Raw genomic sequence first — 16,969 nt, 5'->3', positions numbered from 1 at the left:
CATCATGTTAGGCAATAAATCTCGCGGAACTACACAAGTATTTAATTATCAACGAATATATAGGTGTATCATGAGAAATAGATCTGATGTCAAATATGTATGTATACTGCATGGCATGGCATGAAGGAATATTATAACAAGCACACAGAGAGAGAGAGAGAGAGAGAGAGAGAGAGTAGGTGGTAAGTCTCTTTCTCAAAGCAGAAGCAAGTGTATAAAAATAATAAGAACACAAATGGCGCTGCAAAGGCTGATGAGAATAAATACGGCAAATCCAATATTGTAATCGGCTCATATCTTGTTCAATTAATGAATCCCCCCCCCCTCTCTCTCTCTCTCTCGGCTCCAGAGAATTCCAAAACTGTACCTTCACTTGCTAAAAAGAAAGCCTCTCTTCTTCTTCTTCACCCTATTCTCTTTTGTCTCCTCTTCCTCCTTTCCTGACCAACACACCATATGTCTTTCCCCAATCACTCCCTCCCTCTCTCTCTCTCATTGTCCTTCTCTTTCCTTTTGATTAAAGTTCATGCTGAATATACCCACCGGGATTTGTTGTGGAAGAATAGACTAATTGTAATTATGATTTAAATTTTTATTGAAAGAGATATACAAATTTAATACTTGATTATGAGTGGAATATGTAAACTTTATAACTTTACACTATCTATTCTTATTATTCTGCATTTCAAGGATTAAATAAAAAAGTATTTGGCTCAAAAGCTTATAATTAAGGGATAATGATAATTAGGTCTTAAAATATTAAATTAATGACAATTAAGTTTCAATTTTTTTAAAAAAATGAATTGAAAATATTGATCCAGATAATTGTAGATTCAAAAGTTTTAATTATAAATAAGTATTTAAATATTAAACATAACTTTTAGATTATAATAGAAATTTTTGGTTGTAACTATGCAAGTCCATATTTATAACTCATATTTTAAAAAAATTTATCAAGGATTTAATTGTCATTAATTTAATATTTTGGAACTTAACTATCATTCTCTCTATAATTATTGAGATAAGATATAAAGAGCATATTTAACACACACACATACACACATATATATAAGATCATATCAACTTGTTAATATAATTTTTTTAAAAAATGGTCAATTTAATATGTCATTAAATTATTATTTTAAAAAATATTAATTTTTAAATTAAATTATATTGCACCCAACTCAATTGGCCATTGGTGCTTGCACTTGACCATGCTTCAAACAAAATTAATTTCCTTCAATAAAAGGCCTTATGTGGACAATGGGGAAAAAAGTTCATGTTGAGTATTGAGCTCCCATAGAGCTTTCCCCTTTTCGGTGAGAATATGCCAAGATCCTCGAGGAAGAGAGAAATATTCGGAGGAATGATCAGAAATGTAATTCCCATGGTTTTGAGATTTCGTACGTCCGTGTGCATAAGAGAGAGTGTGTGTGTGTACAACTTCGTTCATGTTTAACACTGTGGTTGCATTCATTCTCTACTATTAGCATTAGACGCTAATATATTGATTCTAACATTCTATGTAATGCTGTTTTTTTTTTTTTTTTAGCCTGAAGATTCTGTATATAGCTTTGATACATGCCTTGAGGGTTTTCCGCAAATTTCGACTACGTCACCGTAAATGATCACTTCTATGACATAATAGCCTCTGCCTTCCTTCCAACGTAGCCACTTTGACCAACGTAACCCTTTCTTTATTCTATTGTCTTTACTGTCTAACTTCGCGCGTACCAATAAAATATAATATTATCACAACAATAATGAACCCCTACCTAAGCTACCCCTATATAACATTCTCATAATAATGACCCAATGACTATATTTAACAGTGCAAAGACACACACTTTACTTCACAATTGGGCTTATTTTGGGTCTCCGGTTTGGGCATTTCACAAACAGTCTTAGCGCTGGGGTCATATTTCCATTGGGCTGGGTTTAGCCCCACAATGGTACCTCAGGGCCGAGGTTGAATTGAACAGCAAGAACAAAAGACGACGTCGTTGGCTTCTTCTCTCCGGCGATAAATTCCTTAATGGAAGTTCTCGCTCGCTATTTCTTTGCTTGATACGGAAGTTTGTGCTGAGCCGACTACTTGCTGTGGTAGAAGACGGAAGCATGGAGGAAGTGCCGAAGACCATTGCACACCAAATCGGAGGGGTCCAAAACGATGCGCTCCGTTTCGGGCTTCAGGGCGTCAAGAGTGACATCGTTGGATCTCATCCACTCGAATCCGCTCAGGAATCTGTAATGACTTTCTCTTCTCTTACTCTGGTTTTCTTTGCATGGGCGCTGTGTTTGGAGTTACAATTTTTAATCTCTCTGGGGTTTTCAGCTATTTGGCGTGGGTAACGGCTGGATTTTTATTTGATCATTGGGCGATTTTCCCCTTTTATTAGGGCTTTCTCTGGTGGGATATAAAGTGAATTTTGTTGATTTTCTTTCCCCCTTTTGGGTTTTTCTCCGGAAATAGGCTTTGGTCTTTGCAAGTTACTATTATCATTATTAATGTTAACCATTGAAAAGATAGGAATTTATTGCTGATGTTAACCATTGTGGTTGAAAGAGACTGTAAAGTGTAGTGTTGTCAATTGTGTTGGGCTGTTTTTCTGATGGAAACTGTAGAAGTCTTGGTGTTGATCATGGCTTACTCTGTAATGAAGTTTCTCCACTCTATTATTTTCAGGTAAGGCGAACACAGGAAACGATGAAGAGGAAATGCATTATCAATACATATGGGTCCGCCTTTCCACTGAAGATGGACCTGGACAGGCAAATACTTTCTAGGTATGCTATTCTGCTTTTTAGAATTTGTTGTAGCGTGCATCTGGAAGCGATTGGTTTCTTCTGAATTTTTTGAAACTGATAGTTGGCAACGGTAAGGATACGTTATCTAGTTTGTCAGCGTAGCCCCTCTCCATCCCCCCTCTAGTTTTGTTTTAGCAGTGTTTGCGAACCTGATTAAGTTACTTCATTTGAAATTGTAGCTCCTTCCAATCCCCACTCTTTTTGTTTCGTTGGTGTTGGTGAACCTGATTAGTTTTGTCCGAAATGGAAAAGTAAACTGTCAATTTTTTTTTGGTGAACATAGGAAGTTTCACATAAAATGCCTCAACTTTGTGGCCTTGCAAGTTCCTGCTGTTCTGTGAGGCAAACAACAAGTTGAGGCAATACGTAACATGGTATGGGACAAAACGACGTGATACAAAAATGTATGTCATAACATCTTGACGTGCTTATAAAAGCAACGATTAACATGTGGAGAATATCAAACATTATGATTCTGTGGCCTGTGGGTTAATGATGTTCTGTTATTTGGTGCATGTGGGCGTGAGTAAAGCTTGTTTTTCTCAAAGCTCACCCTTAACATATGCAAAGGAATGAGAGAGCCTAATTGTATCTGCAGGCATAATTATATATACCTCTTCTCATCTTGTTCTCACATTAATAAATGATGGTGAGTTAAATGGGATTTCAAGTCAAGTATGGTAACTTTATTGTATCCACATTGTAAAATGGGCATTCTTATCTAGGCTTTTTCACTCTTGCTGAATGCATCGTCTCTGCTAATGATATACTGATGTAAACATATTTGAAATGTCAAATTGTATCTCGGGATAGTTATTCTATATTTTCCATAGCAGATCTCTAATCTTTAGTTTTCTAATATTGCCGTCACTTTCCTTGAAAATAAACTGTAATGCGTCCGTATGCTTATGTGATCTTTGTTTGGACAGCTATTTGAATTGAGTTCTCTTCTAATGTGGAATGTACAATATATATCTGTTGCCTGTCTTTGGTTTGTTATGTCTAACTCTAACCCTAAATTATTCACTAAAATATGTTTGCTTTATAATTTATATGTGATTTATAGTGTAAACAATTTTTTTAGTTTCATTCTCTGCAACAAATTAATATTAAAAGAAGGAATGATGCCAAATTGTATCTCTTCCATTCTTAAAAAAATATACGGAAATTGGATGCAAAAGCATGTGTCCTAATTCCGGAAGCCTTCAGAATTAGAGAACATGACTATTCTTTCAGCATGATTAGAGAATCAATAGTACAACAACAACAACAACAACAACAAGCCTTTATCCCACTAGGTGGGGTCGGCTACATGGATTGCAAGACGCCATTGTGCTCTATCATTTATTAAGCTTTTAGAAATATTATTAATTAAGAGATCACGTTCAACAACTTCCAAGAGTGTTCTCTTAGGCCTTCCTCTACCTCTCTTAATCGGACTCAAAGTTATATGTTCCACTCTTCTCACTGGTGCCTCCCTTGGTCTTCTTTGTACATGCCCAAACCATCTCAACCGATTTTCTACCATTTTTTCCTCAATAGGTGCCACCCTCACTTTTTCACGTATGTGCTCATTTCGAATTTTATCTTTACGTGTATGTCCGCACATCCATCGTAACATTCTCATCTCTGCTACTCTAACTTTATGCTCTTGCTGTCCCGTTAGAGCCCAGCATTCACTACTATATAACATTGCCGGTCTGATAGCAGTACGATAAAACTTTCCTTTAAGTTTATTAGGCACCTTACGGTCACAAATAACTCCTTTAGCTTTTCTCCAATTAAACCACCCAGCTTGAATTCTATGTGAAATATCTCCACTGATTTCGCCATCATTTTGGATAATGGCTCCCAAATATCTAAACTTTTCCACTTGAGGTATAATTTGATCTCCCAATTTTACTTCCAAATTATTTTCGAATAGTCCTTTATCAAATTTACAATATAAATATTCCGTCTTACTTCTACTCAGACGAAAACCTTTCGACTCCAATGTCCTCCTCCATAACTCAAGTTTGCAATTAACCTCTTCTCTTGTCTCTGCTATAAGAACTATATCATCCGCGAAGAGCATACATTTCGGGATTTCCTCTTGAATATGTTCCGTCAAAACATTTAAAATCAAGTTGAACAAATAAGGACTCAGAGATGATCCCTGATGTAGCCCAATCTTTATAGGAAAATCCTTTGTTTGACCACTAGGCGTTCTTATACTAGTTTTTACCCCCTCATACATATCTTGTATGGCTTTAATATAAGCAATCCGTACTCCCTTTTTTTCCAACGCTTTCCAAAGCACTTCTCTTGGTATACGGTCATAAGCTTTTTCCAAATCAATAAAAACCATGTGTAGATCTTTATCTTTACAACGATACTTTTCCATTAATCCCCTTAGTAGATAAATCGCCTCTGTAGTTGATCTACCTGGCATAAAACCAAATTGATTCTCAGAAATACTTGTCTCCAATCTCAACCTATGCTCAATTACTTTCTCCCACAATTTCATTGTGTGGCTCATGAGTTTAATCCCTCTATAGTTAGTACAATTCTGAATATCTCCTTTATTTTTATAAATAGGAATTAATGTACTTCTCCTCCACTCATCAGGCATTTTCTTGGACCGTAAAATCACATTAAATAACTTAGTTAACCATCTCACCCCTTCTTCACCTAAACATTTCCACGCTTCGATAGATATACAATCAGGTCCGTTAGCTCTACCATTTGCCATTTTCTTAAGAGCTTCCTTTACCTCCTTATCACGTATGTTTCGATAGAATGACAAATTTTGTTCTCCTTCACCAATTACTAAATCCTCCAAGTTACTAGATGAATCCTCTCCATCATTGAAAAGTTTAGAAAAATAAGTCTCCCATCTATTTTTAATTTCATCATCTGTAACTAAAATTCTTCCCTCTTCATCCTTAATACACCTTACCTGTTCTAGATCTCTTGATTTTCTTTCCCTACTCTTGGCAATCTTATAAATATTTTGCTCTCCTTCCTTCGTCTCAAGGTTCTTATAAAATTCTTCAAAAGCTTTAGAACGAGCTTCACCCACAGCTCTCTTAGTTTCCTTCTTAGCCATACGGTACCTCTCCCAATTTTCCTCATTGTTACACAAATGTATGGCTTTAAAGAATCAATAGAGAATTCTGAAAAACTTGTTTTCATAGCTATTGCGGATTCCTACAGTATGTCAATTTACCATTACAAGAAGTGGTGGACCCACATGACCTGATATCAGTCTGTGCACTAAGTCCTTCAGGCCCGCACTTGATCTAATACTTGGCTAGTGAGATGTGCGATGGCATGGCAGCAGGGATAACCCTGCCTTGAAACCTCCTTGGTCTGGCGTCCTTAGTCTGGCAGTACCATGACTTCTGCCATGGGTGGGGCAGTGGCCAATAATGTTACCATGTTGTCTGAGGTGGAAAGCTTTGCATATTTCACCTTTTTTCTTCTCGTAGTAAGGGTCATGTGGCTTTATCCTAGTAAAATTATCATACCTAAGACGCTAAACCCTATAAAACAAGCAACCTACTGGGGTATTAGTAAGCAGTAATTGATAATTACATAAAAGTCCAAATTGTTGCTCCATAAAAAAGGGTTAAGTGGGTTGGAATTAATTCTCTTGTGCGATTTTTGCTGTATTGGTCTTGCCTGTTTGCTGTGATTTGCCATCCTTACACCTGTTGCTCCTATGGACTCCATTGTATTAATTGCTCTGGTCTGCTTCTCTTTTTTTTAAATATATATATGTTTATTGCTACTGTTCCTTGTAGGTTCCAGAGACCTCCAGGAGCCATTCCATCTTCAATGCTGGGTTTGGAGGCTTATACGGGAAGTCTTGATCACATTGGTTTTGAGGATTATCTTAATGGTAATAATATAAACAGCCTATATCTTTTTATTTTGTTGGCATGGTTTATTTACCTAATGAATTTCCAAGTTTCTGGACACTGAATAAAGGATTATCTACATTTTAACATTTTTGTTGAATAAAAGTGGGAAAGATTGAATATTGAAAAATGTTACCGTAGCATCTTGATTGATAGACAATATTTCATTGGTCCCCGCCCTTTTTTTCAGTCTTCCTCTTGGATCTAAATGACTATCACAATATCATAGCAATGACTTGTTTTCAATTCTAATTCCCGCACTTCCTGTACACCTCACTCAATTTCATTTTTGTTGCCTGCAGATCCCCGGGAATCTGAATCTATCCGGCCACCAGACATGCACCATGGAATGGAAGTTCGCCTTGGCCTTTCTAAGGGGCCAGTCTGCCCAAGTTTCATATAACGAGTGCATCTGACTATTCATTACTAAGAAAGGGAAAGAGCGAGCAGCATGTTTCATTATGGTTTCTATTTACCAATGTTAAGGATGGTTTGAATGCATGGTCAATGGAAACACAGACGTTTGTAATCAAGGCGGATAGATTCTTTTGTGGTTTGTGGTGTATTTTATACTTTATAAACATTTGAGCATTGAATGCTGCGGCTCTTCTTCTGACCCCTTCCGGCGTCTACTTTTCAAGCATGCAATGCCTTTATGTTTGAAGCTGTTAGTGGCACACCAGAATTTACTCAATTTAGTGTTCAGGCTAAAAGCGTAATTCAGCAGTGGAAGTTGCGAACAGGGTTAGTTGCAGTGCTTTTTGTGTCTCGCTATAATTTTCCCTTATCAAGAGGAACCATGATTGTAGTTTTGCCAATATTCACAGCTTCCTTAATCTTCTTATTCCCCATGTTGGAAATAAGGTAACTTGGATGGTATGGTATTTTTACATGAATCTCCTTATTACCAATGTTCTATTGTCATACCCAATTGGATGATCTATTAATCCAATTGATATGAGTTGGTGGGCTGGGCAATTGCATGTGTGCAGTGGGCTTACACGAATGCTTAGAGTTAGGGTAACCAAAGTGGCAAAAGACTACACTCGAAGAAAATGGCAACTGCAAATTTAGTATAAAGCTTGGGTACATGCCTAGCATTCAGGATTAACTTTTAGGAATTCTTCGAGGGTCTTATATTTAGCTGGGAGGACCTAGGACGCACGCAAGTCAATGTGTGTAGTGGCTCTGCAGATTATGGAAGCCATTCTTTGATCTCTCAGAAAACATGTTATCGTAAAGATTCTTTTTCATTTGCGGAAGATAATGCAACTGGGACAAGATTGTCCCAAGCTGTTAAGATGCATGAAAAGATGACTGGAAGATGATATTCAGTGACTATTAATTTCTTAGAGGCTAGGCACAGTCGAATAATGGAGAAAGGTACAGTCGATATGTGTTCAACCCTCAACTTAGCACTACAATCAACAAGAAATTTCTCATTCAACTCAAGTTGTTGGGATGATTTCGCGCGCGGAGATGAATCTATGTTTGTGAAGATAATTTATATCACACTACATCTATACAAGTTAATGAGCATCTAGGCAGCCCGACAAATGTCTAAGATGAAGTAAATTGCACACACACTTCTATGTTTTTTTTCTAGAATGGTCGAATATTTTATCATGGAGCCACGTGTCATGTGTGATGGGGTATATGTACTAATCTTATATATTATCATTTAAATTATTTAATAACATTCTAAAATGTCTGTGGAGTAGTTCTTTGCTTTGAAACTCATGCAGACTGATGTTTCTGATTTCCATGCTGATCAGGATAGTTGGAGTGTGGAGGCTGTACAAGTTGATCGTCGTGCTAATGATCTGCTGATTTCTTTGCTAATGATGTGGCTCTGCAAGTTTACTTCTTGTTTTATTTAAAAAATAATGTTGTAATATCCGTATAAATTTTAAAATTGTGAAGTTAAAAAGAATTATATTTGAACTTTTCATTATCACTAATTTGTCTAGAGTAGTCAATTACATTTGGAAAATTAATTAACACATTAAATACCTTTGTAATTATCAATAATAGATATAAAAGAATGTATTGATCAAAGTATATAATTATAATTTTTAATTTATTGGAGATTAATATAGTGCAGTTTCAACGGAATACAATACATACTTCAAAACTAAAATACAACAACAACAACAACAACAACAACAAGCCTTTATCCCACTAGGTGGGGTCGGCTACATGGATTGCAAGACGCCATTGTGCTCTATCATTTATTAAACTTTCAAAACTAAAATACATGCCACATAATTTGAAAACTCGTCAGAAGAGAGAATAACAATTTATTCTTCTGATATCAAGCGAGAAAGAAGAATTTGAACAAGGGAAAAGAACCTAAGCAACAAGAAAAGAAAGAAACTGGCTATATCAATCTGAGATTTAGTACATCCATCTCAGCAGTATTAGAAACTGCACATAAATCTTTCTGTGTTTAATATATGGTTTCATGTTTTTTTCAAAACAAACAAACAAACTGCACATTATACTTCCTCTTCCTCAATTTTGAAAGACCCATAGTACGAAATTTACCCACTGCTTCTAACGACAATATCGGCTTTAGCATTAGATGGTGTAAGGACCCCAAGAATCACAAAGGCACCTAACATGATGATCATCAAGCCCATGAAATTGAGCAATATTGCCTCACTGGAGTAGCGTGAGATTACCTTGCGGGCTTGAAGGAATGTAGACTTTTCTAAGATACCTGCAGCGGCTGTAGCTAAAGCCATGCCATATATAAAGATCCCAAAGAAAACATGCCATGGCAAGAGAAAGAGTCTGCTATTTGTTGACCCTCCTGGGAACCAGAAGGTTGTGAATCCAGCAACCCCCTTAACAATCATTGCAGAAGTAAGTGAGACACTGTCCAAGAATAGTTTTATCATTGAGTTGGATCAAGCTAAGGTGTACTTTTTCACGTTTGCTATTACGTTCTTCTATAGAAACATCACATAAAGATATTTTTAGCCCTGCATGGTTAATTATTTAAAAAAAAAAGTTGTTTGTGTGAAGAATGGTTATGTAAGTTTCATCCTTGAGCTGTAATTTCTAAATTTCTTATGCCTTTTCACATGAAAATCCTTTTCAAAGCATGGAAACAGTTCACTTGCCAAACACCAATTTTCATCCAAGTTCATAAATAGTTTCAATAAAATCTCTAAAAAACATCATATTATGCTGAAGACTAATCAATTCAGAGATTTATCCTATCAAGTGAAAGTCCATGAATAGTTTCAATAGAATCTCTAATAGATGCAATAATGAAATCCAAGTTCAGGTGTAAAAGTATAGCTCGTTATTCAAGGGCATGTAGGAATGAAAAAAGATACCTAGACTTTTGGGCTTAGGCCCCGTTGTACGCCCACCAGAAAGGGAAAAGCCAAAAAGAAAAAAGAAAAAGCAAGATACCTGGATGAAGAATAAGAAAAGACATGCTAGACCCATCCATGAATGCAGGCTGTAGAAATTCTCAATGCCCATGTCGTTGTGATACTTCCAAGCAGCCCATACACCAATCCAACTTAATATGAAAGAAACTAATTGTAATGTGAGATGAACCGCCTTTTTGAAGTCTTTTGTTCCTGGTAACGACTTATATGCAAGCATTGCTTCACAAAGCCATAAAAAACATTAAGTTATTCGTTAAGTACAAACTTGACAGGAAGGGTAGCTCAGAAATTACCAAAGGATGAATTGGTAAGGAAATCACTGTTTTGAAACTACAGAAAGAAGACAGAGTTAACTTGAGTTGGTAAGATATGCTTTGAACAAAGCAGTTAAAAGAATTTTAAAGGTATTAGCTAGCCCACCAATCTTGTATTACATTATCTAACCAGAACAGAAATAAAACCATGCCATCTTCCTGCCTCTGGCTTTTCTCAAGTCGGAAAAAAGGCTTCTTCTCTGGTTTAGGGAAAACAAAACTATCCCCAGTGCCACCAGCCTTTAGATGCCAAAAGTACAATGGACAGATGACAGGAAACATATCCAATATTCATATGCTCATTTCTCAATGAGGTAATGTTAGGGAAATATGTTAAAAGGATATAAAATAGGGCTTTCATGGCATAATTTTGCCATACTCCACTCAGCATTCCAAGTAGATTGTAAGAGCTAATTCAGAAGACACGTGACATTAAGCTATGTAATTTTAAATGTTGCATGGTCATGATCTAAAGTTAATAGGTATAGCGAATTCTCTACCCAACTTCTGGGGGTGGGGACAAACAAAGACAACCAGCATTCAATCAACAAAACTCTATCCTCTTCAGAAACCATTTTATAATTTCTATAACTATATATACCAGTCTTACAACATAGTATGCTTGGAAAATCACAACATAATCTTAACGCCAAAATACTTTGTCAAGCCAGAAAGAGTGGTTTGAGTGAAATCTTCATCTATTTTTAACATATCTAATGAAAATTGATTACCTTTCGCTCCTTAATTTAAGGCAAAATACAGAATTAGCTATAAAGATGTTATCAAGTGGGGGCCAATAGATTTGTGCATGCATGTCAAAAAGATGAAAAAATGGAAGCATCCTGGCCTGATACAGGCAATCAGGCATAGAAGCAATGGCCATGCAATATGAGTTACGCATAAATAAGATGGAAGGATCATTTACAGGTCATATTAGTCATATACTAAACATGCTATATATATAGGAGAATAAGCATAAGAACAATTTAGGTAAATCAACAAAGAAATTGAAAATCCATAAAGAACTAAAATAAAAAATGTATAACAGATCATTAAATCGCCAATCCTTTTCCAGGACCTACTGCTTCCTATAAACTTGTCTATTAGATGAGGAAGGAAGGTCAATAAGCCCAAAGAACTGAAAAGGGTTTCTCTTTGAGAAGGAAGGGCACTATGAATAGACTAGTAACACTGCATTTTGCCCTAACAAATCTGAACACTAAGCAAAAAGGCTAATACAATTTTTCATACGATTTCATGCATTACTTGAAGTAAGAACAGCCACAATTTTAAGTTACTCCAGTCAATCTATGCAGCCAATTTCTCACTTCTTTTTTTTTTTTAAATTATTCATGTAATACCATACAAATAATTCATTCATTGCAACAAACACAATAAGTTCATAGCTGATTAATGGATTTAAAATTCTTCACAGCATGATATTAAAAAGTAAAAAAGACGTTATTGTGCTGATTATGATATATATCTCCAATCTTATCAAAAGTTAAAAAGGAAGAGCCTTTACCTTCACCATTGACTAGGATAACTCCAATCACCATCAGCACTGGATGGACCTGTAGCGTACATAATAACAAAAGAATCATCAAACTTTGGTCATAAGGGGAAAAGGAGGGTATAAATTGAATGGTTTATCAAATGCCAACATGAATCATGATATAGCTATGAAATTACAGAAAAAGATAAATCGCCTACAAAGCTTTCAATGAAATGATTTAGTGGAATCAAATTTACCCAGATGATATTTTCCTCAGCCATTAACAAAATGGTCAACAAACAAACAAATTGACTCAAATGTCATTTCCATTTAACTGTGCAATCAAAGAAAAGGAATACTAAGAAAAAAATACTTCACAAGCTAGGACGCAGTATTCATTCTGGACTCGCTTTGCCATTCCATTGTGATATTCTGATAAGAGCAATAAAGACGTACTCTCAGTCTTAAACACCATTCTATGTTAAGATGACTGACTTCTTGAACTTAAACTGTTATAAGCAAGAGATAAGAACAAGAAAGAAGCCTGGAGACAGCAAAAGAAACTGTAAGAAATGCCACTACGGTAGGATGAAAGAACCCAAAATGATGGTCTCACACCCAGAATCCAATGCAGTCTCTGCAAGGCAAATTGGAAACCCCAATCACCGCAGTCCCAATACAAGTAGTCATTATTCAATTATTCACTCCAAGATTCTCAATTTTTTATTCTTTATTCTTCCATAACTAATTCGGTTCCCTCCAAAATCAAATTTTAATCCCACGGAGTCAGCTCAATTCTCCTCAACAACGATTTGCGTTCTATCGAGACCACAATAACATTAATTAATTTTCAAGACGAGAGAATGGGGGGGAGATACATTGAAAATGAGATCTTTATTGTGGGAAACGAAGGCAAGGCCTCCTCTGAAATGCAGAACCCAGGTGAGAAGAAGAGTCGTGATGAAGACGCTAATCATTCGCACTGTCAGAAAGATCGGGAACTTCGCCACTGGAGGAGAAGCCATTTCTCTGTTCTGCAGAGAGACAGAGTGAGACTACCGAGTGAGTACAGATTACTTCCTTGTTCCGGTGAAGGGATATTGTACGAGTACTGATTAGTCAAGCACACAAAGTCCAGTTCTTCCTGCTTCGTGCAATCCTTGATACCCTTCCAATAAATAACGGGGTAACCCAAAAAAAAAAAAAAAAATGCCCCTCTCCATTTATTTATTCCGAGTTTTGCCCCTTTTGCAGAAACAAAACATAGTCCTTAATTTATGACCTGACCCTTGGTTTAACGGATAAGAAAAAATTGTATTAGTTTTTATATGAGGTTTCCTACCCTCTGACTGGAACGAAAGCAATAATATTAGATGCAGATATCTCAACTCGATCTTGATTAGTCTTAGGCTAAAAAAAAAAAAATATCTTGATAAGTCATATGGAAGATACTAGATTCTCCATGTAAAAAGAAATACTCTTTATCTTTTTTTTTTTTAAGTTGGGGTGTCATGAAATCCCCTCTTTTTTTTTTGGGCCTAAATTAAATCCCCTCAGTTTGATGTAGGGCAGCTGAGCCAGCTTGCAATGTTGAATGCTCCACGCAGGAAAAAATATTCCTTAATTTTTTTTAATTAAAAAAGTTCCCATTGGTCATAACAAAAAGATGGAGAGTTTGATATATTCATATGCAGTTATAATAAATAATTTATCATGTGGTAAATATTATTTTGATTTATTTCCTTCATGAAACCACTTGTAATTAAAAAGAAGGAATGCTATAGCTTTTAGTCTCTAATTTTTTTAATTATTTAAACTTTGATTCAATACAATTCAATCTTTATAGTTTATTAAATTAAGGAATTATAAAAATTAAATTATTTTGAATAAAATTTTAAAAAATAAATCAATAAGTAAAAAAATTCATGCACGAAAACTTATAATTTTTTCTAAAAATCATTAATATTGTTAGCATTTTTTTTTTACTTTGTGTGATTTGGTTAAAAGAGTCCTGTACTTAGAAAACAAAAACCAGGCGGGGAAGCACAATGAAATCAACATTAAATATAAACTTATAAAAATGCACATTATTTATCATTGATAATTTTTTCCAATTGCCTTCAAGTATTCATCCATTAAAGGCGATTGATCATATTTGAAATACTATTGAATATTAAGTGTAGGTATTTTTTTCAATAAAAATTCAAATTTTATTTATTATATTGTAAAGAACTAACTTTTTTGGCTGGACATAATTCCCGTTGATATATAAGTGATAATTAAACTACAAACATTTAGTGTATTATACGGAAGAAATTAATGGAATCTAGGAGCATATCTTAGGCTAAATTAATTTTATCCATTTCTTTCGTGTCATTATTGTTTTTTGTTGATTTCATATTTATTATCTTGTGATTTGTTTATTATCTGATTTTATAAAAATTTTCTTCTCTTTTATATTCTAGACTCTAAAAAAAAATCCCTTCTTCTAAAAATATAAAATATTTTTTAAGTAATTAAATATTAAAAATATAAATATTTTAAATTTTTAAGGTATAATTATTTTTTTAAAATTTTTCATATTAAATAAATTATTTTATTAATTTAAAATGTTTAATAAAAATAAATATAAAAAGATAAAATTAGTTTAAAAATAAATAATTATTTTATTAAGAATAAAATTTAATTAAAAATATTTTATATTTTTTATATTTTTCTAACTAAAAAAGTAAAGAGGGTAGGTATTAGTTCATCATTCCGTAGGAGAGAGGGTAGTTATCAGTTCATTATACAGCATTGATACCACCGCCTCATCATGCCCCAAAACCAAATTGCAAAAATAAATAAATTAAATCATAAATAATAAAAATTTAAAAAGAATTACGTTCAAGTTTTATATAAAAAAAAATTATTATAAAGTTTATCCATAACTAAATTAAAGTTATTGACAACACAATATGATTCTCCTTAAAATTAATCTTTTATAAAAAATTCTCTTATTATATAAATTTATCCCTCTATACATTATATGAATTGGACTCAGACCACGCACGGATGATAATTATTGATAACTCAAAACTACAATTGATAATTCATTTTGTTATATAGAGATTTAGGGCATGTTAATTAGGAATGAGGATCGAATTTTGTCAATCCCGATTTCTCTATAAAACTCACTTTAAATTTTGGCCACACGTTGATTTGCTTGACTCAGTCAGACGGGGACCGGACATGGTCACAAATCACAAATGGATAGGCAATATCAAATTTATGGCACTTATTAGATTAGAAAGTTGAAAGGAATGCGTGAGGACTATACATACCCAACTATAAATGCTAATATGACATCCACTAATTGATCTTTGAGGCGAATGGGATATGGATCCCAAGCGTGTTCCAACTGGACATGGGATGAGTGGCACCGTGTGGCAAAAACTTTTGCTTTCAGTACGAATCAATGACTATAAAGATTTTACGAAATTAGATACAGTTTATTAACATTTCATCATACACAGTTTTCAACCAATCTTCGTCTCTCGATCCTGACACTTTCCATTATCTTCTTTTTTGTGTCTTTCAATTCATGATTTTCCCAAAAAAAAGAAGATCGTGTTTCTGGTTCAATCTTTTATTTTCTTTCTGATTTTATGGAGTGCGAAAGTGAGAAGATGCAAAATCAAAGAGGCAAAATTAAATTTACATGCCACTCGAATGTCCTAATAGTTCCTGTATTGCCTTCTTCGCTCCAGACGATGTTCCAATATCTAAAATTTCATTATTTCAAGTAAAAAAAAACTAAAATTACTAAAACTAGGAGCGTGATTATTAAAGAAAAAAATGAGGGGAAAAACAGGGTATAAAGCTGTGTGTGTTTTGTGTACCCTCTTTTATCTCTTTGGTTAAGAATGTCAAGTAGATTATGAATTCTAGAAAATATGGCAAGAAAAAGGGGTTGCAATTAATATGTGATAGCATCAAATAAAGGAGATTAGAAATGTCTCGGCATCGGCAATGAGAGAGAGAAAAGAAGATTGGGCGAAAACAGTTTTTGATTCTATAAAAGTTTTATGGTTGTTGATTTTAGTGGAAGTAAGAGATTTTGCCACGTGGTGTCTCTCATCTCATGCATGTAGTTGGGACATGAATGAGATCATGAGCAAATTTCAACGCATGTCACGATCGCATCACAAACTTCATTGTTCAAGACATTTGTTTTTATGAATGCAATCACATGCATGTAAGTATGACGCATCGTTTCATATATACAAAGGGAGACATTGAGTTTCATAATTAATATTTATTTTTTGCAACCTAACATGACACAGCAAAACACGTGTGTTTTTTAATGCAACAAAATGCCTTTTTTTGACCTAATGTTTTAGTTGACGACGATGAAACATCACCGATTCAAAAAAGTGCATTGTTTTATTGAATTGGACTGTACGATGAGGTTAAAGCATGAACAAACGACACCATTTAGCTTTTCTCCATAGGATGGAGAATTAAGTATGCAATGTTTATTAAATTAGAAGGAAAGCAAAGCTTGTTGACGCATCTGTATTCATTTTGATCGAGTCATACGAAACCCAGTGAGATGTTTTGGCGCCAACTCTGCCATTGTCGTTCGTTGGAGGACGCTCAGAAGCTGCAGTGGTGGAGATGACAATCCTACCACACCAACATAATCAAATTTGCCACAATATTATTTATTTCTTATAAATAGGTTTGGAAGCAATATTTTCTTGAAAAAATGATAATAAAATTTTTTTTAAATTATATAAATGATAATTTAATTTTTTAAAATGTCATAATTCCACCGAAGTTTTTAAAAACTTTTCTTTTATTAATAAATTTATATAAATGATCAAATTGCACTTGTTGAAAATAAAATAATAATAAATTTTATTTAAATAATCACAACTATTTTTTTTATATTCTTAACAATATAATAATAAATCACAACTTCACATGTCAAATTCCTGATATTGCTATAAGTGTTAGAAATAATAAGTAATAATCACAAGTTTTATTTAAATAATCACA

At 34.3% G+C, this 16,969-nt stretch overlaps 2 protein-coding genes across 2 annotated transcripts; one reads left to right on the top strand and one right to left on the bottom strand.

Moving 5' to 3' along the window:
• Nucleotides 1–2,043: 2,043 nt before the first annotated feature.
• LOC129293112 (cyclin-B1-2-like) lies at nt 2,044–7,415 on the top strand. The gene is made up of 4 exons (XM_054930917.1): nt 2,044–2,247; nt 2,687–2,787; nt 6,594–6,691; nt 7,013–7,415. The coding sequence occupies exons 1-4, from the start codon at nt 2,119–2,121 to the stop codon at nt 7,111–7,113; spliced, it is 429 nt and encodes a 142-aa protein (XP_054786892.1). The 5' UTR covers nt 2,044–2,118; the 3' UTR covers nt 7,114–7,415.
• Nucleotides 7,416–8,912: 1,497 nt separating this feature from the next.
• Nucleotides 8,913–13,156, bottom strand: LOC129292212 (transmembrane ascorbate ferrireductase 2-like). The gene is made up of 4 exons (XM_054929774.1): nt 12,805–13,156; nt 11,957–12,005; nt 10,137–10,336; nt 8,913–9,559 (listed from the first exon to the last, which is right to left on the bottom strand). Exons 1-4 carry the CDS (start codon nt 12,949–12,951, stop codon nt 9,254–9,256), a joined length of 702 nt encoding a protein of 233 aa, XP_054785749.1. The 5' UTR covers nt 12,952–13,156; the 3' UTR covers nt 8,913–9,253.
• Between the last annotated feature and the right edge of the window lie 3,813 nt (nt 13,157–16,969).

This window comes from Prosopis cineraria, unplaced genomic scaffold (assembly GCF_029017545.1).
Source record: "Prosopis cineraria cultivar Desert tree isolate PC_DT_omini unplaced genomic scaffold, ASM2901754v1 PC14, whole genome shotgun sequence".
Classification (NCBI taxonomy): domain Eukaryota; kingdom Viridiplantae; phylum Streptophyta; class Magnoliopsida; order Fabales; family Fabaceae; genus Prosopis; species Prosopis cineraria.
This window is presented reverse-complemented; position numbering and strand designations above follow the sequence as displayed.

Coding starts and splice junctions, on each gene's coding strand:
- LOC129293112 (XM_054930917.1), top strand. CDS start 2,119: ATGGAGGAAGTGCCGAAGACCATTGCACACCAAATCGGAGGGGTCCAA. Junction 2,248..2,686: donor TCGAATCCGCTCAGGAATCT/GTAATGACTTTC, acceptor TATTATTTTCAG/GTAAGGCGAACACAGGAAAC. Junction 6,692..7,012: donor TTTTGAGGATTATCTTAATG/GTAATAATATAA, acceptor TGTTGCCTGCAG/ATCCCCGGGAATCTGAATCT.
- LOC129292212 (XM_054929774.1), bottom strand. CDS start 12,951: ATGGCTTCTCCTCCAGTGGCGAAGTTCCCGATCTTTCTGACAGTGCGA. Junction 12,006..12,804: donor ATAAAGATCTCATTTTCAAT/GTATCTCCCCCC, acceptor TGTACGCTACAG/GTCCATCCAGTGCTGATGGT. Junction 9,560..10,136: donor TTTTCTTATTCTTCATCCAG/GTATCTTGCTTT, acceptor ATGATTGTTAAG/GGGGTTGCTGGATTCACAAC.